Raw genomic sequence first — 27,978 nt, 5'->3', positions numbered from 1 at the left:
TACATACGCTTACAGAAAAATTAAGTAATTATGGGTATGATGGAAAGTGTTTTATATCCTTCCTAGCTTCTGTTCTTACATTTCAAAATACAACAACCCGTCATTCTCTACAACATTATATTATTTATTATGATAGAATTGTGGTTATAACACTTTATTCTTATCTTACAAACAGATAATTATTTTTCCTTTAACAATATTCAATTTAAAAAATTTTATTAATACTTTTAAAATTTTGTTAATACATTTAATACATTAAAGCCCAATTTCTTCACTTCCGGATAAGTTGCGGATAACTTTATCCAGGAGATATCTCCATTGTAATATTTGGGAAATATCTCTTGGATAAAGTTATCTAGAGGTGAAGAAATTGGACATAAGTGGAATATTTGGCAACAATCAAACATTAATATAACATTCTTACTGTATTTTATATACATGTCAACAGTCGCTACACTTAATACGGGGTCTATAATATGAATCATAGACAGTCGTGGGGTCTTAACCAATCGCAGTCAAATATAAGGAAAATAATCGACTATAACTGATAAATTTTCTACGACTTAAGACTCCAAGACCACAGTATATACAGAAGCGCAACTCTCCTGATTTTATGTTGGCCAAAATGGAGTGCGCATGCGCGAAATAAGTAAGTTGCCCCGTCTCATTTCCTTCTTTATGTTCCACTTAAACATTTGTCTTTCAAGCATACACGGTTCAGAGTAAAAATTTAGAGAGAAGTATTTACGTATATTGTTCATTTGGTGAAATGTTGTGTGAGAAATCTCGAGAGATTGGTCTAATTTTTGTGACAAAGTGATAAAATGAAAAAGTGAACAAATAGAAAACCGAGCAAGAAAGATATATTTCTTTTTATTTATTGTATTTTAAACTTATTTTTGGACATATATGTATATAAATTTCTTTTATATCAGCTTTCTCATAATATTTTCATAGATATATAATTACATAATATTTCTTTATACAAATATACATTTTTTAATTAATTTAATATTTTTCCTAATTTTTTTATATTTTTCTTTATTTTTCAATATATTTACAATTTATTTTTATTAATTTTCATAAAGTTTAAATTATTTCATTGCAATAGTAGGTTTATTTGCGTCGCATGCTCTAATATGTTCCAATGTTCTTACAATAGCACTTACTCACTCCAACGCATTAGTTGGAATGCGATGCGAATAGATCTAGTGAGTTTTGACAGAGCAAAAAAAGGATAAAAAGAGAAAGAAGTGGTAACCATGGCAGCGCCATGGTAACTTGCTTATTTCACGCATGCGCACTCCATTTTGGCCAACACTAACATCAAAGGTGCCGACAGAGAGTTGCGCTACTGTATATACTGTGCCAAGACCGTCTAACGACTCCTATTGTAGACTCTGCATAAGCCATGTGTATGGCCATAATCACACTACAGGTTGTCAGTTACGGCTGCTGGTTGTCGGTTTTATTTTCACCAATCATGTTGCAGTTAACCTGCACTCGTTACATCATAATTGGCTAAAATAGAACCAACAACCGTAATCAACAACCTGTAGTGTGATTACGGCCCTATGTCCGCCCTTTTCTCTACGATTGTAAGAAATAAACAACACGATAAAAATATTAGGGCGCGGATTCGAACCGAGGCCTGGGTACCTATCATGAAATATATCGGAATTATTCCGTTTTCCCTAGAAAATACAATATAAATCTAGGGAATAATAGAATAATTCCGATCGGAATCGATTCCGACTTGTTCTATGATAGGTACCCTGGTCTCCTCCATATTGTGATAGACTTCCATCTCTTGCCACCGATCCATACAGCCCTGACGCTGATAGCTTCTCTGTTGTGCCTATTTCCTCTAAATTTCTTAAAATTCGGCCAGCCTGACAATACATCCTGTATGTACAATCCTAACCTCAATATTGGACAAATTCCCTATAAGTTCGACCAGCCTGACAACACATGCGACTTGGAATATCCCCATGGCATTTTTGCTCGCCACATTCGGGTAACAACCGTTGGTTACGTTTACATCGTGCGCTTAGTCCGCGACCTATACGACAAATGTTTTTATTTAACTTACAGAATAAACAAGGATACCTATTGTATAGACCGCGGCCTAAATGCATGGTGTAAACGTAGCCAAATTTCTACCAAAGTCATCGGGTGTCCCCGATAAAAGAGGAACTGGGACTTACAAACAAAACGACAAATTTATAAATTGCTCAGGAGGACCAATGGATGCCTTGATGAAAGAACATGAATCGGAGATGATCGCCCACTAGATGGCATATCACTAGACGCATACTATCAGATTCTTCCATCAAGGCATCCATTGGTCCTCCTGAGCAATTTACAAATTTGTCGTTCTGATTGTAAGTCCCAGTCCCTCTTTTACCGAATCATTCTGAGCACACTTCGGGCATCCTGGCTTTGATTCCTAGGACAGTTTACTCCAGAACATATATTTTTTAAATCTCTCCCTATGAGGTAACGGATTGAATCCCATTTCTGAAACTGTAAGAAATATGGGACAACACGAGAAAAATATCAAGGCGCTCCAGGATTCGAGTCGAGACCTGCAGGACTATTCTGTATCGTTATAACATCGTTGCGCAGCTTTTTTCCCATGATAAAAAAGCTGCGTAATGACGTTATAACGATAACGAAACTTGCACTAAGAGTTACAGAATAGAGGCCCTGGTCTTCTCTATATTGTGTAGTAAATTTCCGTCCTGCCACACAACCCTGATGCTGATAGCTTCTCTGTTGTGCGTATTTCCTCTAAATTTCTTACACAACTAAAACATATGCTAGTCTCTTATTATAGTGTCTCTAGAGGTTCCATAGCGTGAGAACTTCGAAGTCCGCGGTCCGCGTGATGTGTCGGGCATGATGTCACGCGGGATCAGTTGCCGCCGCCGCCATTGCGTTCGCACTCTGTTCCTTGCGATACGTTCTTTTATCCTCCCATCATGGTTTTCGTTTTCTCGCGTCTATTTATCACATTCTCTCTCGCACTCATTGCATTTTCTCTCGTACCTATTCTATACTTACTACGTTCTCGTGAACAGAATTCTCTTGCACTTGTTGCAATTATAAACGAGTTCTCACTCATCAGCTGAAAAACGAGTATTAAAAACGGACAATCCACTCAAAAATACTTATGTGCATACTCGCATATACGTTATTGTTCATCAGCGGAAAAATGAGTATTGGAAACGGGCAATCTTCTCAAAAATACTCATATGCATACTCGCGTATACTCGTCATCGTTCCCTCGCGATACACTGCGAGTGCTTGAATGCAAGAAACGAACAAGAACGGGCTATAAATGGGCTAAGATCGGCCCATAAGAGATATACAAACAGTGACAAATTTTTATAAAAAAAGATGTATATAATTTTTAATTATTTTTACGTTTTTAAATTTAAGTTGAGTATCCCAAGGTTCATTCGTGTGTATACTAAGTAAACATGTAAAAAGATTTTTAACCCTTCGTAGTCACACTTCTTAAAAGTTCCGTAACGGTCACATGGAGGTCAAAATGATCCCAGAGCGCATTTAACTGATTACCGTATTCAGTTTTCGTTCTGTGTCAAAAAAATTAAATGCGTTCATTTTGACCCCAGTGTGACCACGAAGGGTTAATTCTGTAAAGTCAATTTAAAAAATGCCAATTTTAATTTGTAATGTCGATAATTCTCATTACTTTATGGGTCTCTTTCACTAATCTCAGTTAAGTTAACCGACAGTTACATGGAGCTCATTTAGGCCCAGTTTCACAACTTAAAAGTTAACCGAGATTTAACTTAAAATAAGTTAAATCTTGGTTAAAAGTTAACCATGAGTTGTGAAACTGGGCTTAAATGAGTCTCATGTAAGAATCGGTTAACTTAACCGAAGTTGGTGAAAGAGACTCTAATGCCTATTTCCACCAACATAGATTAACTTTAATCTCAGTTCAATTTATTCTTCGTCTAATCTTTTGAACTAGAAAAAGACGAAGAGTAAGTTGAACCGAGATTAAAGTTAATCTACGTTGGTGGAAACGAACATAAGTCTTTTTTGATTGTTATTCATTGTTAGAGTCTGATCGTGACAACATATGTAAACGTCAAGGTCATTGAAAATGTGTCCCCTAAACGGGAATTTTAAAGTAAATTGATTATAGTCTATTCATTTCTGCTTCATATTACATTCGCAAGTGTTCGTAGAATTAAGCCTAATCATTTGAAGTAACTTACTCGAAGCTCGACCCATTTGTCCAAAAGTCTTCTAATATTAAATTCGCACAGCAAGCCTGTTTTGGTTATTGCGTATGTAGAATCCGTCATTTCTCCTCTACCGCAGGCTACATCAACAAAATCATTGTTCCTTTGTTCTCCTAATATAGCAGATCGACCCATCAAAGGCACGGGTTCTTTATACTGCATAATAAAATATCACATTAAATTGATTACTTTTCTATTACATCAAGAAAAAAGTAAAAGAAGAAAATTGAAGATTGAATAGGCCAAATATAAATGAGTGAATAAAATGAATATATATATTTAATTAATTAATTAATAATAATAATAGAGTAATTAATAATAGTAATAATTAATGAGCGGAACAATTTGAACTTTTGTTAAATGTCCTTTTCAGTCGCTATTAAAAGTACAATCACATATAAAATTAATAAGAAATTCGTTTTAAATTCATAGAATACAATCCATATAATAAATTATATTTATAATTAATAAAGTATATTTCTAAAATAACAACAATCATAACAACGATCAATAATAAATGTCATTAAAAATCTTAATGTATCCGGATATAAAAGAAGTCCATAACTGAATCATTTCCCACATGAAAATTACGTAATTAAGTCCGGTGTTAAAACCATATTAAATTGTTGTGTATAGTACATGTTAGTCTGAATATTTTCAATTCATTGTTGTAACAGGCTATGGTGGATAAATTGTTTTAAAACTCGTTTGTTAATCATGTTACGTTCAAAAACACCAGGATTAAGTAACTGACACCACTCTTTATTATCTTAGTTATTGCTCTGAGACGTGTGCTACAAGTCGAAAGCATTTGAATGGGTCCCAGATGGATCAATATCGATACGAAACGCTATTATGTCTGAAACAGTACGTCCGTCAATCCTTTATTTTAGATCAAGAAATTTGATCCTTTAAACCAGAGATCAAACCTGTGCGATTTTCGGGAATGGTGAATGAAACGAAAAGTAGCCAAGTGAATTTACAGTTAATTACAAAAACATCGATTTATTAAATAAAACACCTTTAGATTTTTACAACTATGGATATATGTATATTTATTTATACAGGTTGTTTCATTTGAATTGATACACTAGAATATCTCGAGAAGACGTGGGATTAAAAAAAGTTTCAGACAAAAGGTGTGCGACAAAAATTATTCGAGGGGGACATAAGATGGTATCCATGGGTTTGACTTTTGGTTTTTAAATTTTTTTAAGGGACCCCCCCCCCCCCTTCCACATTTTTTATTTTTCGTAGCTTACCTCGAATATTCAATTAAGCCTTCATTTAATTAATCAATTAATTAAGTAAAATTTTAATTAAAATTTGGATTTTGTAATATCTTCTTTTGTAGAACATATAGAAAAAAAAATAAAGGCACTTTCATTACACAATCCGAGTATAAGCTATCGATTAAGCATACATAGAATTTTATCAGTACGACCTTTATTGAGATAATCGCGCGAACTCGGAAAACTCATCGACTCATGTAAAAATACATGGTCGGTCTCGCGTTACCGCTAGACGCTACGCGTTCTCTTAGAGCCGAGACACTGCTGTGTCTCTGGATTTGTGGACTATCTTTAATAAATTGTTTACTGATAAATAAAGAATAAAAAATAAAATTATCAATATTTGATCTATTTCTTGTAAATTTCTAATATTCAATAATAAGGGAAACAGTTACATAGGGAATTTTCTAGCAAGAGATACAAGTTGACACAAGAGTCCTGTCCTTGTTCGATAATCAGTAAGAAACAAAGACAGAAATGACCCTTGTGTCGATTTGTGCCTCTGCTGGAAAGCTTCCTAATTCTGAAAATATTCTTATTAACGGTTTATAATTTTGCTAAATTATTTTCTATGTGTTTAATAAATTCAATTGTTATAAAATCATTGTGGGAAGGGAGGCCTTCGCCCAATTATAGTAATCCTTGAATTTCCACAAGAAAATTAATACTTGAAAGGTTTAAAAACCAATTATCTTTAAGTATCACAAAGTTAAACGACATTTAATTAAATTTAGAAACACTCAAATTCACCGCAGTAGCGTTAAGAGACATAACTGGTTTTTCAAACCAGCGCCGGATTTACATAAGGGCACTTGGGGCACGTGCCCAGGGCCCCCACAAAATGAGGGCCCCCACAAATACATTATCAAATAATTAAAAAATGAAAAAAAAATTCAATATCTTCCAATTGATTCAATATCTTCCAATAATAGATACATTTATCAACGCTTTGAATCAAAGAATAGGAGCATACAAAGAAATTGAATCGAGATTTGGATTTTTATCTAAGCTTGATGAATTAAGTCATGCCGAAATTACCGAAAATTCTCAACGGTTAATAATTATTTATTCAAATGATTTAGATTCTGGTCTTGAAACAGAATTATTGCAATTTCGAAATTTTTGTTTAGGTTTACTGAAATTCGACTTGAACATTAGTAAAGAACAAGCAATGTACTCACTGATTATTGATAAAGGAGTTCGCGAATCTTTTCCAAACGTTGAAATGGTCCTAAGAATATATTTAACATTAATGATATCTAACGTGACCGGTGAAAGATCATTTTCTAAATTATTCATCATTAAAAATGTGTTGCGAACATCTATGACTCAAGACCGCTTGAATTATTTAACAATCATGAGTACGGAACGAGATATATTGCGGGAGATAGATATTGAAAAAGTAATAAAGATTTTTGCAGAAAAAAAAGCACGGAAAGTTTTTTGTTAGTTTTATATATGTATATTGATTTGCTTTTTTGTTACGTAAATGTATTACGACTGATCTCAGTATTTTGTATTTTGTAAAAATAAAAATTAATTTTATTTAATTTTATTTCAATATTTTTAAGCTTTACTGTCATACCTTGATTCACGAAATTAATTAAAAGTATTTTCATATAACGTTATTTTATATGAATATTTTTTAAATCACTGAATTTTGCTCCCCTTATAAGGGGGCCCCCACACTATTTGTGCCCATGGTCCCCGACTGGTTAAATCTGGCGCTGTTTCAAACCTAAATCTTTTCGAAACTGTGTTAACGTTATTGGAATCACATAATTCAAACTCAATTGATCTTCGTGGACAGAACAATAATATTTTATATGATCTACTTTATTAGAAATTGATCATTTGCTTTCAGTTCCAACCAATGTAATTTGTTCTACAATCGTTTTTTTTTCCGCAATGTACATTTTATTTAAAGAATCGTGCTGAGAATAAAAAAAATTATTATAAATGTAATATCTTCTTTACATTTTTCGTAACATGAACAATTTTTAATTTAGGAACCTGTACTGATTGAATAAATTAAAGAGATTTCAAGATTGAGTAAATTATAAATCTAAACTCTTTTTCGTTATCCATTTAAATTTTTGGTTGTGAAATTTCAAATTAGATATGTGTTTTACGCATAAATGTTGGGATTGTATTTTATAAGTATGTAAAAATTTAATTCTTAAATAAATTCTCACACATTCTCTATTAAGACCCAAAGTTTTAGTAATTTAGTGATGTGTATATCAAACATTAAACTAATAAAACCAAAAACTGAATATTAGCAATTTTTAAAATAACGCATATTTCAGGCAGCGCAAATTATAGATAAAATTTTAAATCTTCCATTGATATATCAGTATTTTTTTTTTCAATATATTGTCTTACTTACTTTTTTAATCCATTAGTAGCACATGAAGAAATGATATATTTTTTTCTTTTAATGAGTTAAAAATATCAAAGCTGTTATCAACATGGCCAACATCATGCGGAATGTTGTTTAATATTAAGTTATGTAAGTAATTGTGTCGGGATAGAAAGTTGTATCACTCAAAGATATTAAAATTCTTAGTAGAATATTCATTTTGTGTATCTTCGGCAAGCCATAGGCTCTCGGTAGTGAGCAATCACGAAAAGACACACACTTTGCCAAGTTGAAACGTTTCGCTCATTAATTCCTTTTTAAATACATACATTTTTAATTGTTATTAACATCTTTCATCATTTCCTCGTATATATTTGGTTCAATTAACCTTTTACTTATTAGTTTTAAATACAAGTTATTTTGTAAAAAAAAAAAAAAGAAAAAAGAAAATATATTTCGCCAAAGATGTAAAACAGAGTTGAATGCGTACCTTGGCGCTACGTGAATGTTCCAAGTACCAAAACTTAACGTGCCTATTACCTACAGTAACAAAATAATTGCCATTTTCTGCGAAGCAGACAGCTTTCACCTTGCTCGAAACTTTATTGGATGCTATTTTAACATCACTTCGCCAGTCCCAAACGTTGACAATCATATCGTGCTGCGAACCGACTGATACAACGTATTTAATATTGGGTGAGAATGCCTAAAATAAAAAGATAAATGTTCTTTTGATATCTTACACATTTCGCAGGATTAATTTTAAGCCTTCCGTCTTTCAAAAATTAATACCATTTATTCAATGTTGTATTTTATGACATTTTACAAAAATAACTGACTTATGGGTATCCCATTTTTATGGAAATATCTTGAAAACTAAGTAATTGACAAAAAAATAGTTTTCAGACAAATATGATGATTTAAAGAGAAACAAATAATGGTAAAATCAATTTTTGGAAAAAATCAATTTTTTAAGGTCACATGAAGGTCATTGCGTTTAAAAAAATTGTGTAATTTTTTCAAATAAAAGAATTAAGCTTACAAAGGTAACACCAGATATGACTCCTTATCGAATAAATTTTAATATATGTAATAGTTTAGCCCTCCTACTAATTCGTGCTAAAATTATAGAATGTTTCTCAATCATTTTGTAAGAAAAACAAATTAAAAAATTTTCTTGTTGGTAAACGCGTTTTTCTCATGAATGCTTGAGAAGCGTGTCCTATAATTTTAGCATGAATTAATGCCAATAAAGAGCTGTGTGTAAACTATTATACACGCACGCACGCACACACGCACACACACACATATATAATTCAGCAAAATCGAAGGGGCCCTGTTTGGGTAGCTTTTCTGTAGAAGAAATAAATCAAGGGGTATAAAAAAATGCCAATACTGAGCCCATACAGAATATTCGCATATAATGTTTGTATACATATATTCTTTTATTGACTTCACAATTCAGCGGAATTCGGCACTGATCGGCGCAGTCGTTGGTCGTTCAACCAGAACTGCAATCTTAAAATTATGTTTGCGTTTTTTTTTTTAAATAATGCGGGTGCATTGCGCGTACGGCGGCATTCGGCGAGTGTACGCTGGAAACGTACATTATTATAATGTATACTTTGATACTTTTCAAAGAATAAAACAACATACGTATACATATAAATATCCTGTGTTGGTTGAGTATGGCATTTTTTATATATGATTTTTTTTACATAATATAATTTTTCCGTTATTCTATATGTAAAAACATTAAAGTAGAATTATCGAAAAACAGTTAACGAGATATTTTATACTTTATTCTAACACTTTTTGTCATGAAATTTAAAATATTTTGTAAATTATTCCTTTTTTTGGCAACTGTACGTAGTACTTTTATGTATTAGAATAATTAGAACAATGAGAGGAATCAATTTTAGTGTAAAAAACACAGCTGTTTAAAAAAAAAAGAAGTTGCACGTTCCAAATTGCATAATTTTTGCAAAATTTGCTTATATTTCTAATATCTTCAAGTGTTTTTTTTTTTAAGATTTAGATTTGTCTCAAAATTTGGTTAATTATATTATTTTATATATTTTTTTATATATAGAATGTTCCACGTTAATCGGATCATCTGCGTGTCCAAAATTCAGCGCAATGAAAATAAACGTTCAAGGTCTTAAATTATTCGTATGTGCTGTACTTTCGAAAGAAATGTACCATTTTGAGATCTAATATGATGGATCCAATATGGCGCCGAGAAGCGATGAACATCGCATACAAATGTAATTTTCTTGCTTAAACTACTGTACTAATCTCCAGTTGGGCTGAAAATGATTACTTTTAAGTTTTTCGGGATTGCTGATTACGAATCTGCTGTCAAAATTTCAAAATTCGAAATAGTAAATCCAATTATGGCGACCAGCATACGAAACTTTGAGCCCTATACTCTTAAACCTTCAATTTCTTTCAATTCTCAAGCTTCTTAATCTTGAGTGTAAAGGGGTAATTTTTGAATGTTTAAAAAACAATCACCACCTGCTGAAAACTAGTGATGAAATATTTTTTATTTTAACTTAAAATAGTTTACCCCTTACGGTCTCAAAATTAAAAAGTTTCGTAATCAGCAACCCTGAAAAATCTAGAAGTAATCATTTTCAAGCCAATTGGGGATCATTACAGTAGTTTAAGCAAGAAAATGTTACATTTGCATACGATGTTCATCGCTTCTCGGCGCTGATTTTTGGGCACACAGGTGATCCGATTGACGTGGAATGTCTTATATATGTTTATTAGTTAATGCCTGATTTAATAATATATACCCTTTTAAATATTTTGTATGTACTTGCCTATAAAACACCAACAAAAAAAACTAACAATAACATTACGTCAATTTATATAATTTCCTATTTAACAATATAACTATTACGTACAACATGTATTACCTTACATTTATATTGTTAAGTGGGAAATTATATAATATTGATATAATGATACTGCTAGTTTATAGTCTGCGATAGTGTACATTTTCTACTTATATACAATTTTTTTGGAATTATTTCATTTCAAAACTACTAAAGCGAAATCTTGTTTCCAATATTTCTATGATAGTTCAACTATGAAAAATTATATTTAAAAATTGATTTCTTTTCGTATAATTACATTTGCTTAAAGTCCAATTCCCTTATACAACAAAAATATGAAGAATGAAAAGCCAAAAATGCTCAATCGCGACGAATATTTAAAATAAAAAGTTATTGTAGTACTCACCACGCAGTTGATGCCATACTTGTGTCCCGGAAATTCCGCGATCTGCACAGCATTTTGCGGATCAGAAATATCCCAGACACGGACGTTCGGCATATGACCGCATTCGCCAGTGACCAAGAATTTACCGTCCCCGGCCAGCGCCAGGGAAGTCACAGTCTTCCGACAAACATTTAATACATGTGCTTGACTGTTTCGTCGTGGGTTAAATAGTACGACAGTGCAACTGCAACAGAAGAAAATTAATCTATAAAATGCAATGGAAATAATTTTAATTAAAAAAGAATATCGCAAGTGTGTGTTTTGATACAATAATGGGGTAATAAAATAATAGCATAATTATAACCTTAAAAATTAAAATTAATCGATAATAGTTAAGTTAAACCGCTAGGCGAGTTTTAATCCATAGAGCTCCGACAATAGAGGAGTAGGAGTCCCGCGGAGTGGGATACTTCTAGGTCTGCCGGGAAGTGCATTACTTATAGCGTTTTCGGCCCGGCCAGGTTTGCACCAACCTGGGTTGGATTAATGGCGTTTTGTGCTCTTCTATTGGTAGAGCAAGTGACGTCAACCAATTGGAAAGATTAATCCAACCCAGGTTGGTGCAAACCCGATCGGGCTGAAAACGCTATTAGATCCGATTGCAGAACATTACTTTGACTTTAAGGGGATACTTGAGCCGTCTATATTACCAATAAAACTAGCGTTTTTGACGTTTTCATTCCTGTCGAATTTCTTCGTAGTGGTTTCACAGAATAAAAATTCCTTTTCCACGATTAAAATGTACATGCTAATGTACTTGTCGCTGGTGTATTTTGTGTTTAAAGCTAGAAAAAATAAAAAATTACAGATTTCTTTATCCATTTTTATTTTAGTATGGTGACCAAAAACATAGAGAATGGACTGTGCGATCCGTATCTAAGTAATGTGTATCAAATGTGGTCGACAATAATGAGAGAGAGGAACCGTCGGAGACGGCGAATCTCCCTCTCATTCTCTCTCCCATTACACCATTGGATGAAAAGAGATAGAAATGGCCGTCTGCTACGGTCCCTTTCTCTCATCTCTATCGACCATTTTGATACACGGATCGCCTAGTCCATTTTCTATGTCTTTGATGGCGATCAACGGTGAAGGTAAAATTCGACAGGAATAAAAATGTCAAAAACGTTTATCGGTAATACAGGCGGCTCCAGTAACTCTCACTTTCTCTCTTTAAAGCCGAGAGTGAGAGATAGAGAGAGCCTCGCTTAAAATCAAAGTAACGTTGGTGCAACCGGGCTGTTGTCTCGGTCCACAACTTTGCTTTAAAGCGTCGTCTACAATAAAGTAGTAATAGCGGCTGAAGACACGTCGAGAGGAAGCTGGTTTTCCGGCTCAGTCAAAAATAGTTGATCAATCAACGTTAAATCAATGCTGATTCAACGTCGATCGACGTTAATTCGATATTGATCGATCGATCACTTGTAGCTGGAGATGTAATAGGGCATAGAGTAAAGCCGTAAGCGTGTGTGTGTTTTTTAAATAACATATTTTAAAAAGAATCGAATCAATTCCGAACAGACATATCCCTTAGACATTCACTTAGGCATTAGGAGGTATAGGAGATAAAATGACAAATTTCTTTGTTTTATTGGAGATGTTGCATAAAAGATTTCTTTCCTTAATCTTTTTTATTTTTCGTGTATATTTGTTATCTTTCATTAAAATAAAACTTTTTTATTCGTCATTACACATTAAAAAATCAATTAGAAAAAAGTCAAACTTACCCAGCTGGATAAGCAACCAATTCGCTGGTCACATCACAATCGAGGGCTGCATTGCTGGAAACGGTTACACCCAGTACACGTTCTAGCTTAATCTGAAACACATTAAGAAATGCATTATTATATTGATTCTGTATAATTGATAAAATTCTTAAGATACCAATTGACAGTATTAATGAGCAATCTGACATTTCGCAATCTAATTTCCATTAATGTGATTTTGATTTCCAAATACAGAGTGATTCAGAGCAAATGTTTGTTCTTAAAATTAATTTAATTCTAAGACGATTTTTTCTTTACCAAAACTTTTTTGAAGCATAATTTTTAAATTGTAACAAAAAATAGTTAGCCAATTGTGGGACGCGTGGAAAGTAAGCGGCGCAATTCACTCCGACGCAAGCGCTTATTGCGATCATACTACTTGTTACCTATGTACCAAACACGTGATGAGATAACACGCGCACGTATACGGGATGCTTTCCAGCTACGTACACAGGCGACACTATGTAACACAGTGTATAATTCGGTGCTTTCCAACTATACGACACAAGTGGACACACTCGAGAATTGAACTATTTAGCTATGTACGATTGTGTCGACTTGTATAATAATTGGAAAGCACCACATCGTACATAGTAGCATAGTGTTATTCAAAATTACCAAATGTAACATAGCGTGTTCTAACTGAAAAACAGCATAAAGTGCTTTCCAATTGCTTAACACATCTTAACACAAACGTACACAAGAATGTACAAAGCGTAGTGCACAATTCACTGAATATAGTGTGGATGTTTTCCAGCAAGGACACAGTCAGACACTGTATAACACAGTAAATCGTTTCATTCTTGTTTAACGTAGACAAACAACAAGGATGAACAATTCACTGTGTCTGATTGTGTCCTTGCTAGAAAACACTGTGTACGCTGTGCATGGTTTCGATTCGGTTCGGGAGTTAGATTAAATGTAGCTTTTTCCGTTTGTTTTTGAATAAAAAAAAAACAAAAGTGCCGGCCATTCAACGTCCTTCAATCTCATTTGTAGCTACCGCAATTACATGTAATTGTCATTAGAAAACACAAACTTACGCACCGACTAGTAACTCTCGGACTGAGTATGGACGTGTAATATAATGTCGATAATACGACAATTGGAACGCACCATGTGTCGCCGTGTACACAAAAGTGTTTTTACAAACGCGCGACGTGAAATCCTGCTAGCAAAATTATTAAAGATAACCTTATATAAATGTACTAATGCGATAGTTAAATTTATTATATAGTATTGAAGAATTGTCTAACAAGAGGGACCCACCAACTGCTAGTTGAACGCGAGCGTAGTATAGCAGATAGTGCATTGGTCTGCTATACTAGAGATCCCGGGTTCGATCCCTGGCAGAATCGAAAAATTTTCGTAGCTCCTCTCGGAAGGAAATGGCAAATCACCGAGTAGTATAGTTGACCAAAAAACCTTCCTACCAAAAATTGCCGTTCGGAATCGGCGTTCACTGTAGGTCCCCATATACTTTGTGTATGATCAGTGTGCGCACACAGGTATATGAGAGGGAGGCGCCTACACGCTGTGAGCGTATGGCATTTGAAGAACTGCTAGTTGCTGATGCCAGCAAGTGATATATCATTGGAAAGCACTCACCGAGGTGATCACAGATATACATAAGTCATTGCCTCCTGAACGAATCCCAGTATGATATACAAAGTGTGCAACATTGCGGATCCACGGCAACAGGGTAATTCCTAGACATAACTCTGGCCAGGTTCGTACAGACTATATCCGAGAGTCACCTGTTCTTTTTAGCTGAATTTCTTGCACGAGTCATCTTTTATCTTTATCTCTCCAACGTAAAGAATAAAAGATAAAAGGAAGAAAGATGAACTGTGTAACTTCAGCTAAAAAAACAGACCTACCCTGTCATGAAGGATCCGATATGTTGTACACTCTGTATACATATACATATTTATCGCAGTTCGTTCGGGAAGCGATAATTCATATATCTGTGATCACTTCGGTGCGTGCTTTTGTAATAAAAATTGCAATAAAATTCAATTTATAATATAATTTGAAAACCCGGATTAAGGCTGAAAAAAACTTTAACTGTCCATAGATATAATAAACCTGCAAAGGTATTTTTTTGCGTTATTCTCAATAGAGAATGCACGAAAGTTCAAAGAGGGTACTTGGGACCCATACGTGACTAACTTGTAAGTTTTCAACATTCTGGGTACCACTTTATTTTTTATTAAATATACGTTTACTGAATTTCAGATAGTATAAAAGTAAATACACGAAAATGTAGAATTAAAAAGAATTATTTCAATATAATAAATAGTAGAAATTTTATAATCTTTGTCAGTCTTCGGAGATTGCTTGGCCGGGGTGGATGTATTGCTTTAGAGCGAGTGTTGCACACATCATCCTCTAAACTAAATCCTAATAAACTTAATTATATACTATAATAATATTTATACATGTACAATCCTTTATCTACCATTTTATATTGTTTAAATAATAAAATTTTATTTATTTATTGTAAACTTATATGTAGATTTTTCAAAAATGTCGATTTTTGATAGTTCAAATAATTATACTTTTTTGAGCAATTCAGATCGTACTATATTTTTTTTGTTAGTCCAAAGGGTCAACTAAAAAAGTCCTACGGATTTTTGCTTGAACATTAAATTAAAAAATTTGAGAATTTTATATTCAAAGTAGTCATTTTTTGTGAATTGTTCCAATAAAATTTCTTTGAAACCTTCGCATTTCTTTTCTCCTCGCATTCGATTGTATCTGGTCAATTTCTTATGGTTTAAAGCTTAAAACACCTATTGTAGATCCGGACTTGCCTAGTTCAGACTAGACGCAGCAAGTAGCAGAGCAGCAATCAATCAGCGAAACGATATTTACAGAGACGTAAAAAATATTGCCTTGCTGATTGGTTACTGTTCCTTAAGCTTGACGCTTGCTGCGTCCAGTCAGAACTAGGCATTACGATCTCTATTGTGACTGATCAATTCGCTTACTGCTTAATGCCCATGGCACATACAAAAACGTAAGACGTAAACAGTAAAGAAATCGTAACACTGGACTCGCTACTGGCCTTACGGTCTCTACCGTGATTGGCCAATTCGCTTACTGATTACGTCTCATGGCCTTAAATTTTTTATGTGTCATGGCTTTAGGGCTGCCGCAGACAAAATTTCTGTAACAGTAACCTTAAAACGTGAGCATAAGCCGATGAGCCAGTTAGGATACTGCTTTAGATCTACGTACTCTAATGGAAATAGAAATAGTAGTAAACTTATCCATAAGGCGAGTTTCAACCGGTTGAAATTCACCTTATTGCGAGATTAAGTTTACTGTAATAATTTCCATTTCGGTTAGATTACGTAGACCTAAAGCAATATCCTGCTTGGCTCATCGGCTTAAGTTTACATCTTACGGTCATTGTTGCGGAATTTTGTGTGCGGCAGTCCTTAATCTATCGCAATTGTACAGCTATTTGAAATTTTAACTGTTTGTTGAAAGACTCACGATGGAGACAGAGGATTAAGATAATGAATTTTTAGGTGATAGTTATTTCCGACTGTTGCTAATTTCCGACTTATTAAAAGACTTGTAAAAAGACTTGACCTGATATGAAAAATGTGTATAATAATTTACTCACTCTGTTTTGTATCCTAATATTTTCTTGACCCCTTTTTAAATTGGGAGCTCGGAGAACCTTGCTCGTAAGTGGTGGTTCCATTATGACGGCAAATTCGGTTCTTTCGTTAGATTTCCATTTCTGAAAAAGTGTCTTGATCTCATTTCATTTCTCTGCAACAAAAATTATTTTCATATAATTTTCACAAAAAATTGAATAAATATTTTGTTTATAATTTTAAAAAATAAATAATTTCTTTTCTGTAGTACCCCTTTACCAGATTACAATTATATTCACAAAGATAAATTACCTTATATTGATGTTCGACGCTCATTTTCAGCGTCAAAACAGATTATGTGATAAAAATTAATGAATATCAAGGGTCAATTTTTGTCATGTGATCTATTTTAACACTAAAAATGAACGTAGAGTGTCAGCATGAAAAGGTATCTTTATATAGTCTTAATAAATTATTTATTATTATTTAATTTATTTTTCATTTTTAAATTATGGCACTCTTGGCATTACAGCGCCCCAGGGCTCAAGCTCCAAAATATAACAACAACAATGACACTAGCTTTACTTTTTAGTATTTCCTTAAAAACATAATTTCCTAATTTTGAGACTTGTAAAATATGTGGCAAATTGAGATATTTGCAAATTCCGATAGGTATTACGTAGAAGTGTAAAATAATTTCTGAAATAATGATATATTCCTCAGCTGTCAAAAATCGCTACAAGAGCGCTGCAACAGTTAACAGCTAACCATTTCAGAAATTATTTTATACTTTTACGTGACATTGAGATAGATATCTCAATTTATCAAATATTTTATAAATTTCAAGATTACAGAAACATTAGGATTTTAAGGAAAAACTAAAAAAATGAAATACATAAATATGATAGATATGTCAATAATCGGTCAAAGTTAGATATTATAAATACAATATATATTCTTAGTATAAATCTAATTATCTTTAGTTATCTCAGATTGTTAATTTAGGGGGGATTGTTTAATATATAGGAATGTCCGAATGTTTCGCCTTATCATATTTATATCAACGTCTCAGGTCGATTGTGGTTAATGCCCGAACGTTTCGGCGCACAGTCACATCTGCGATAATTAAATTTAAATTAAGAATATATATTGTATTCATAACATCTAACATTGATCGATTATTGGCGTTCTCTATCATCTTTATGTATAAATTTTGCTTTTTGCACATTTTTATGATTTTATTGATACGAAAAATCAAAAAATGACCTTCACGTTCAAGATCGATTTTAGCAAGATTCCAAGCGTTCAAATGGGTCGTTACTCCCTTCAAATTGTAGGTTTGTTCACTCAGAACAAGATCCAGTTGGAATTTTCCCTCCTACAAGGTCTTCAAAAGCATTTAACTAGATTATAAAACATTTTTTAAAATAGAAAACATTTTTTTACAAATACAATTTTCAGTTAAATACAACTTTTAAAGGCCCTGTAGGAGGCCCCAGGAAAATTCCAACTGGATCTTGATCTAGGTAAACAGACCTACAATTTCAGGGGAGTAACGACCTATTTGAACGCTTGGAACCTTGCTAAAATCGACTTTAAATTCAAAATTTGATTATTTTTTCACAATAATCGGACTGTATTTCTTAAGGTGTATATGGTAGAGTCAAATAAATTATTGCATCATGTTCAGCGACCAAAAAAACATACAGTACCACATTTAAAATCCAGATTAAGCTATTTTGCATCAAATCAAACATGTATTTAAGAAAATCGAAACTTTGATTTAAAAATAGTTCACTATAGTGACTAATCTAGATCTTAATATTTTTTTGATAAAAATTTAGAGGTGTTCTTTTGGCACAAAATGGAAGCTTTTGAGCTGAAAGGCCTATTAAAAAAAAATTTTTTTTCCTTGCAGTCCAATATACATATATATGTATATATATGTATAATGTATGTATGTGTACATACACACACACACAACACACACACACACACGCGACGATTAAAGCCAAATTTAAAATTATACATTTTCATTAGTCCTTTATCGAAAAGTACTCTTCGCAAATTGTTGGTGCTCCTATTTATTCATCAAATATGTCTCTTCATCTAAGTCTAATCGATCAAACACTTTTGCTTCGTCGTCGTAGAAACGATAGAGCGCAATGTGTAACTGATGCTTCGTGAATCGAAAATTCGAAACATGATTCGATGAGAGAACAAGATGCGAATGGTATCGAATGTCGATTGAACAATATTATGTATATTGTTAATTAGAGAAAGAAAGAGAAAGATCCGTGAGAATGTCATCTGACGAGATATTAACGTACCACTTGCTTAAGGTTACGTTTTAAGAGTAATGAATACTGCTATAAACGGACAACTCACCTATCGATTTCTTAATGAAATATAAGCACCGTGTTCCGCAACAGTAAACTGGATGACAGAATCGCAGAAAAGAGCCAATAAAGCGACAGGAATTTAACGACACAATAAACCCATGAAGAACCACGTACATAAATCACAAAACAGACTGAACCACTTTCAGTGTTGCCGCGAAGTACAAAAATTTAATCACCAGATTCCTATTTCCAAATTCACCAGAATTCATCAGGGTGGTAATAATAGGTCTGTTTTTTATTGCCGCACTTTCTGAACTAGTACACACAGTGCAATAAGTTGAAGTGAAACAAATATACGTTTGTTTCACTTTAACTTATTGCACTGGTTCAGAGTGCAGCAATAAAAAACAGACCTAAAGTAAAGGTACCTTTTCATTAGGATGCCATCACATGCGGCGTAACCTGCGTAAAGGCTTATGGTACGTTTCCACTGAGCGTGTCACGCGTCGCGTCGTCAAAGGAGAAAAAGAGAGGGGTTGTGTAATTATATAATCTTATCTCTTTCTCTCTTTCATGACGCGGCGCGTGACGCACTCAATGGAAACGTACCATTAGGCTGAGTTTCCACTGAGCGCGCCACGCGTCGCGTCGTCCATCGCGTCACGACGCGACGCGAAAGAGAGAAAGACTGAAGTTTATAGTTGCTTTCCATTTATACACAAGTGAAACTGAGTCTGAAGTGAGCTGAGTATTTTATACTCAGATTAATGACGTCACTACTTGCTTACTTTGGTCACCGACGAGATATTATTAAAGACCGTCAACCCTGGACAAATTTTCGGCGGTAAAAAAGGGCCCCAAGGGCCCGGAGGTAATTCAAGAACGCTGACATTATCGACAATTGATATAAATTTGCTATTATTAACATAAATATTTGGCTCATGCATTATTAAATTCATGATTTTTTATTACATAAATGTCCCCTAAATAAATATACATACTTGTGAAGCTGTAATATTCTATATATTGCAAAAAAATCACAATTTTTTCTCTGCAATTATCATCTTTATTGATAATCAAACTTTGATGATAACACTGAAATCTCAATTTTAAAGAAAAATCGAGTACTACTGAGTTATAAATGCATAAATACATCTACTAAACTAATAAATCATAAAATTAGTACAATATGATCAGTTTTTAACTCTTAATCACTTCAATATTCACAAGGACGCGAACTCCCGTAAGGATGTCGGTCTTTAATAGTATCTCGTCGGTGCTTTGGTAAAAAATTATCACATGTCAATACAGGTTTAAAACCTTACTTTGAAGTGAGTTTACGAGACTCACTAATGCCCATTTCCACCAATATAGATTAACTTTAATCTCGGTTCAACTTACTCTTCGTCTTTTTCTAATCTTTAGAACTAAAAAAAGACAAAGAGTAAGTTGAACCGAGATTAAAGTTGATCTGAGTTGGTGGAAACGGACCTAAGGCTGTGTTCCACTGAACGCTCATAACGCTCGTGGAATCATTTCATCCTTGTCGTTTATCAAATGTTGAACAAGGACAAACAATGCTCGCGAGCATTGCGAGCGTTAAGTGAAACGCAGCCTAAAGCACATGGTCTCGATCTTGTGCAGATTATGGGTAAAAACTCAGTTCATGGGTAGAATCTCACTTGTCAGAATGCAAAAGGAACGCGCATTCAACTGAGTTATGATGTCACAAGTGAGAATTATCTGAGAATCGGTGTAAATGGAAAGCAGCTTATTTATATACGCAACCCCTCTCAGTGGATACCAAAGACAGGGGTGATACCGATTGACTACGTCTCGATTGGACACCACCAATCACAGCGACCGGTGCTTAGGAGCTTTGTAGTGTCAAGCGCTGTGAATAGCTCGTGTCCAATTGAGCCGTGTCCAACTGGGTGCCACCCCCAAAGACATAGAGAATGGACTGCACGATCCATATCTAAGTAGTGTATCAAATGTGATCGACAACAATGAGAGAGAGGTCCGTGGGAGACGGCCAATCCCCCTCTCATTCTCTCTCCCATTACTCCATTGAATGGAAAGAGATAAAAATAGCCGTCTGCCACGGTCCCTCTCTATCGTCCCTATCGACCATTTTGACACACGGATCGCGCAGTCTATTCTCTATGTCTTTGGTGGATACGTACCATTGGGTGGCACCCAGTTGGACACGGCTCAATTGGACACGAGCCACTCATAACGCTTGAGACTACAAAGCTCCTAAGCACCGGTCGCTGTGATTGGTGGTGTCCAATTGAGCCGTGATTATTCGGGATCACCCCAAAGAAATGTATACGAAAGTCTAGGGAAATACTATAGTATATGTAACGTATACTATAGCATTTCTCTAGACTTTCGTATACGTTTCTTTTCCAGAATAGAGCCCCAGCTGTACAAAGAAAACATATAACAGTAGCGGGATTCTCTAAACGTCTTATCGACGATTGTCGCTATCGTTAACTAGTCAATGGCAGAACAATTCTGGAAGAAAAAGTGGTACTCATTGGCTATCGTTAGTTAACAATATGGCTGCGGGTACAATATGGCTGCTTTATTTAGTTGCCGGAAGGGGGGGGACACCAATCGGAAATCTCGACGCGAATGTCGCTTCTGTCATATATAGGAATTTCTACTTTCAGTTGATGATATGAATGTGTGTGCGTTCTCGATTTGGTACTACCATTGTGCGGACACACCAATCACAAGAGAGGATGAAGGGATGGCCAGATTCTGGTAGTTCTAGGGACTGTAGTCAGCCCTAGTGTTTAGTGTTGATTGTATTATCGTGGTTAATCGGAGTTTGCGAAAGAGGTACCTAATATTGATGTTGAATATCAATTTTTAATATTTTTTAAATTCTTTTACCTTTTGCTATCATTTTTACTGTTACAGAAAGTGACAAAGGAATATTGTTGTATTATGTCAGAGGAAAAGTGTACAGTGGTACACATGCCACATCATGCACAACAAAAATTATGTCAAAGTAGACCACTTTACAGACAAGGAAAAAAATTAACAGCAGTCAAGGTAGTATTGGAGACTTGTATCCTACAATAAAATCAAATTTTTATTTTACTTATTTTAACTAGAATTAATTTGCTGTTTCACAGAGATTAAGGAAATATAATATATCTAGATAACCGAATCTATTTTCAACAGCTCGGCAAAGTACTTGCTATAAATCTTGTTAATAGGATATCAACATAATACAATTTGTTATTATCGAATATAATTAGGTCTGTTTGCATTACTTGCAGAGATGGGAAGTTACTTGCACCATTAAATTTTTAAAACAACGTTTTGATAATGAAATTGCAATTTTTTATGACCAACAATAACGACAATTAATTAAATGTTAATATTGGAAATATTACTTTTTTCAAAAGTGATGTTCCCAGCCTTAGTTTTCAGTTGATTATTGTTATCGCCATAAAAAATTGCAATGTCATCATCAAATTGTTTTAAAAAATAATGGTAAAAGTAACTTTTCATCTCTGGTTTACATATTTTGCACTCGACATCTTTGCTTTCTTTCTTTTTGATGCCCAAATATGTATCTATCTCATTTTAAGTGCAAAATTTTTTGAGATTTCAAGCGCATGCAAACAAATCTATTGACTGTAAAAAGAAAAATCAAAATTGCTTTTTCAATGAGTTAATGGTTACAAAATGACTGATAATACTAGGTTTTGCTAACAACCTACTGTCAAGTATCAAATTATGTTGGCAGACTTTGCTGCTGAAACATGAACTTGATGTTGATGTAATTAATGTAATCTACTGCAATATTCTGCTTAAATTTGTTAAACTGATGCATACTGTTAACGTTTTGAAATATTTATCTATATTAATAACTGCAATGAGAACAATAATTATTTCCTTCATAAACTATTTAGCTTTATTTTTAAGGAAATGTGTATATACATATATATATTCTAAGATCTTCAGTAAATTTAAAATTTATTTACACATATACATCTTAGTGACCAGCTGTTCCAAATTAGAAGGGTCTCAAATTTTAACTCTTTGTTCCTCTATAACGCATCTCTCAACTTAAACGTCTCACAATGTGTCTCTCTTTTAAGTGTCAAAATAATAAATGTGTAAAACAGTAGGCGTGCGATATAATTTTCGACTAATGTGTGAAAAATTTTATAATTTTTTATTTTAAAACCTAGATGTTGTTCATAAAATACTTTCAGTAGAAAAGTACAATTTTTTAAAATAAAATATGATCTCGTAACTTGACGTAATATTTGTTGTGATCTCATATTATACATTAAGTGTTATTAGTTATTTACAAATGTAATAATACAGGGTGTCCGATAATTGTTCTGTCGGAGTTTGTGGACATATAGAGCGGACTAAACTAAGACGAAAAGTCCTTTACCATTTTGCAATTTTCGCAATAGTTAACAAGATATTAATTGCTAAAAATTGCCGAAAATTGGTCAATATTTTACTCAAATACTATCAACTTTACAGAAAAACTGTAAGAGATGAAAATTGTTATTTTCTTCTTATAGAGCTTTAAGAATTTTTTTAGAATTTTTTCAGAATTTGTTAATACCATATTTTGTCATGTTGATAAAAATGAGAAAATGCAGTACTAAAAAGTTGATAAAAAATTCTGAAAAAAATCGTAGAGTTCTATGAGAAGAAAATTAACAATTTTCATCTCTTACAGTTTTTCTGTAAAGTTGATAGTATTTGAGTAAAATATTGACCAATTTTCGGCAATTTTTAGCAATTAATATCTTGTTAACTATTGCGAAGATTGCAAAAATGGTAGAGGACTTTCCGTCTCGGTTTAGTCCGCTCTACGTGTCCACGAACAATTATCGGACATCCTGTATAATATTGTTTGTGTTTTGTTAACAATTATTAAAAAAATGTTTATTAAAATTTAATTACGATAATTAAGATTGAATTTTTTTAAATGTCCCTCTGCTTAGAGAGTTGGTCACCTTAATGTACATCCAGTTTTGACTCGTTTTTGGCATTAGCATTTCATACTTAATTTAGCTTTAATTGTGTTACGATATATTTTATTATTAACAATGAATGTTTTCCAACAAGAGATTCAGATGACACAATGTAACATAGCAAATCATTACTTTGTTGTTTAACATTGACAAATAATAAGGATGAAATGATTCATTATGTAATACTATCAATTCCTGCTGGAAAATCTATTTATGCCAGAAGAAAGCACACAATAATATTTCCAGCAATTAATCTTTGAAATTAACAATTAATACGAAGCATTGATGTTATATTTAATTTGTGCATCTTATAACGATTTCGATTGCTTTAAATGTTTTTACTTAAAAAAAATTTTATTATTTGATTATATTCTAAATTATATTTTTACTTATGTATCTTATATTAATTTGAAGAACCACATATAAAAAAAACGATTACTCGCATATTTCCTTGACAAATTAGCTCTGTGTAACAGGTTTACACAATTAATGATGAATCACAGCATTTGTTAATACATGGAGTACCACAACTGCAATTAGCACAAGAGGTGAGAAAACTCATTTATTCCTATGGAAATGTGAAAGCAATTCAGTTGGTAACTGAATATCCTTCAGAAGAATTTACAGAGACGTACCATGTACATTACACACGTATTCAGAGTGCGAGGTATATATTTTCATTTAAAAAAAAATGACATTTATTATACACAAGAATCTACGAATAAATTACAGAATAAAATTGAATTATTTAAATCATTTCTTGCACAGAGTAGCAAAGCGTTTAATTGATAATAAAAATTTCTTCGGCGGATTTCTGCATGTTTGTTATGCTCCTGAATTAGAAACTTTAGACGAGACAAAATCAAAACTTGTACAACGCCGTAAGGATGTAGCGACGCAGATAAAAAGAATTCAACAGGAGTTGATGAATCCAGGAGTAGATAAATTTATTCCAAGGTATGTCTAAATATTGTTATTATTAATTCTCCGTCGGCAATGTTAAATTTTCACCCTTCGTCTGTAGCCTAGGTCTTCGAATTTCAGTGCACATTTCTATATTATTGCAAACTGTATAAAAATCTGGAAAAATTCTTACATATTTGTATAATAAAAATTTTAACGAGTTCTTACTATTATAGAAGTTAGATTGTATTTTACTTATTTGTACAAATTTAAATTTATTTACTAGAATTCACAATAAAAAAATCAACTATTCCTTTTACGTTTAGCATTGCTGGTAGAAGGTAAATATATAATGAATGTTACACGAATTGAGATACTTGATAAATAAGATAATTTAAAGATTATCCAGAAAGCCAAACATGTGTTAATAGGTTTTTGCCAAATATTAACTAAAAATTTTGTTAGCAAAAATATAACAGAATCTGTGTTTTATAATCATTTAAACAATATATTTCATTTAAACGATTACAGAATGAAAGATCCTGCTGAAAATGTACAGATTTGTTGTAATTATCTTAATGCTTGCTTAATGCTTGTTTAATACAAAGTTAATGCCAGCAATGTTCTGTTCAAGTCTAGTATATTGTTAACATTTTACTCGCTGGATATTTCAAGATTGAGAAAAATAATCGTTATTAAATAATATTTATAAGTGTTATCGTTATTCGTTATTAATTTTTAAAAGTAACGTATTACCATTTCTTGGAAAGTGATGATTCGTTACTTTTTTGTAATATTAAAGATATTAAAAATTATAGTGTTCAATAATCATTATTAATTGTAACAATGATTATTGAAATTTAAAACTCTAAGCTAGTTTCTAAATAGTAAGCTGTTCTCTGTACACTAAATTTATCTAATAAATTTCTATAATTCTCTTTTTCTACACTGAGAAAAAAATGCTGTTGATTCAATTAAAGTCTATATTACGGGCTGTCATTAACATAAGTGATTCATTCATGTATATTTTTATCGACATAAAGGCATAAATTATTATTTCAATAATCAAGCCTTTATATCAATAAAATATACGCAAGAATTAATCATCTATGTTAGTAACAGCCCGTAATATAGACTTTAATTGAATCAACAGCATTTTTTTCTCAGTGTACTAATATTATTTTTATTTTTTAATGTATGCTTTGTCTTTAAGAATTTAGATTGTAATTAACGAATGCAGATTTTATTAAAAACTTTTATTGAACACTTTTATTAAACATGAAAATAATAAAGAATTAAAATAATAAAAGTAACAGTTGAACGCTGTAAAAATTACGATCAATTACGATATTAATTAAGATCAGAAACAACCATTTATGTGAGTAAATTAACTAAATACGAGAAGCGCCAAAATTACATCTATCATGGAAAAAATCGAAATGGAATTCCAATCGAAATTATTCAATTATTCCCTTATATAGAGTTCTTACTGTATTTTCTAAAGAAAACGGAATAATTCCGATCGGAATTCATTTCGACATATTCCATGATAGGTATCCTGATGCCGGCAACATGATGCCAATTGAAGGGAAACTTGTGCTATTGTATTAGATACAATTTTAATGTTAAACAGATAGCTATATTAAATATTTACTTGCAGAGAACAGTATCATAGAAAAAAGAAAACTCCTACTTTGCCCCTCACCGAGGAACGGATTAAACATTTTTATCCTGGAGAAACATTGTCTTCTATTTATAATGGGACACTTCCAACCAGAGATCTACGATCTGTGTCCGAACCTCGTTTATCAATAAATTGGAAGAGTGGTTGTAATAGCAGCATCGTGTCTAGTGCAGAATCGTATCCAGTGCCGTATCAATCGGCTGAGGCATTGATGGAGACAGGGAGTCAACAAGCAGATAAAAATCTAGATTTAAACGTGCGAAAACAGAAAAATTACAGAGTACGCTATATTGACAAAGTTAAAGTTGTTCGACCACGATTGATAGATACTAGAAATATCACGCGATTAAATTTCTCCGAGAAAACGAATGTATTCTGTAATGTAAAGAAAGTGGAAAGTAAAATCACAATCAAGTTATTGGAAAAGCCTAATAATGAAAAAAAGAAGATAGTCATAAAAAATCCAAGGTATGTATGCCTTGGCACGCATATACAGGAAATTTCAAAACATCTTCGAAATGTAATAGGGTTGCCACAAAATTAGAAATCAGGAAATTATCAAGAAAATTGAAAACGGCCAGGGAAATTAAAGAAAAATAATTTTGCAAAATTTAATTTTCTGGAAAAAGGCTTTAAAGAAGTTTAATATACGTACCATCAATAATTAAAAGGTTGCAACATTTTCTTTTTGATGGATTTGGGAATTAATGGGCCAATTCTAAGCAGAATCGTAAGACTCGTAACGTGTTCTCGTAAAATTTGTAAAAACTTATGACTATAGTATTCTAATTTTATGCGTATGTATCATAGAACGTACGAATATTTGTAAATATCTACAATTTCTTGTAGTAAATTTTATGGCTAGTAAGCTGTAAAAATATTGTATAAAGGTATAAGCACTTAAAAATTCTTACAAGTCTTATAAGAATATGTTACGAACCTTACAATTCTGCTTAGAATTTGGGCATAAACCTTACTTCATATCCTGATTTCCAAATCAGGATGAAAATACATAAAATTCAAAATATTTTGAAGTCAATAAAAATTACAAAATTTTGTTTGGAAATCAGAGAAAAGATGAGGAATTTGTGACAACCCTGTGTAATGCAAACAAGCTTATAACTGGCATGTTTGCATATTAAATTTAATACAACTAAATAATTAAAATATAGTAAATCAATCTGTAAGTTAACATAAATACTTTTTGAGATATTCTGTATATCTTATACGTTGTAAATTTCTTAGTTTATAATATTTTAAACGTATACACGATTTTAATTTACTTCAAATGTACTTTTCAGTGTAATATCTTTGATACAATCCAGCAAAGATCTTCAGTCTTCAATTCAAGCGGTAAAAACTCAAATTCGTACGATAATGCAGAAACATGATACTTAAATAAATACTGATATTATGA

General features: G+C 32.7%; 2 protein-coding genes across 3 annotated transcripts in view; one reads left to right on the top strand and one right to left on the bottom strand.

Annotated features, from left to right (window-relative positions):
- Wdr62 (WD repeat domain 62) overlaps positions 1–19,115 on the bottom strand; it is a 53,312-nt gene extending 34,197 nt beyond the window's left edge. Inside the window, exons 1-6 of the mRNA XM_018508383.1 lie at positions 18,939–19,115; positions 16,632–16,783; positions 12,956–13,047; positions 11,190–11,412; positions 8,428–8,643; positions 4,257–4,439 (exon numbers count right to left, since the gene is read on the bottom strand). Coding sequence (XP_018363885.1) covers positions 4,257–4,439; positions 8,428–8,643; positions 11,190–11,412; positions 12,956–13,047; positions 16,632–16,712 — 795 coding nt within the window. The 5' untranslated portion in view covers positions 16,713–16,783; positions 18,939–19,115. The remainder of the gene's footprint in view (positions 1–4,256; positions 4,440–8,427; positions 8,644–11,189; positions 11,413–12,955; positions 13,048–16,631; positions 16,784–18,938) is intronic.
- Positions 19,116–21,708: 2,593 nt separating this feature from the next.
- LOC108761702 (RNA-binding protein 48) lies at positions 21,709–27,974 on the top strand. Of its 2 annotated transcripts, none has more exons than XM_018508387.1 (6): positions 21,709–21,800; positions 21,882–22,016; positions 24,451–24,641; positions 24,743–24,931; positions 26,538–27,029; positions 27,863–27,974. In XM_018508387.1, exons 2-6 carry the CDS (start codon positions 21,909–21,911, stop codon positions 27,957–27,959), a joined length of 1,077 nt encoding a protein of 358 aa, XP_018363889.1. In that variant the 5' UTR covers positions 21,709–21,800; positions 21,882–21,908; the 3' UTR covers positions 27,960–27,974. The 2 variants fall into 2 exon arrangements, with proteins under 2 accessions (XP_018363889.1, XP_018363890.1); XM_018508388.1 differs by having other exon boundaries at positions 21,709–21,809.
- The last annotated feature ends 4 nt before the right edge of the window (positions 27,975–27,978 follow it).

Source organism: Trachymyrmex cornetzi, unplaced genomic scaffold, assembly GCF_001594075.2.
Source record: "Trachymyrmex cornetzi isolate Tcor2-1 unplaced genomic scaffold, Tcor1.1 scaffold26, whole genome shotgun sequence".
NCBI classification, from domain to species: Eukaryota; Metazoa; Arthropoda; class Insecta; order Hymenoptera; family Formicidae; genus Trachymyrmex; species Trachymyrmex cornetzi.
This window is presented reverse-complemented; position numbering and strand designations above follow the sequence as displayed.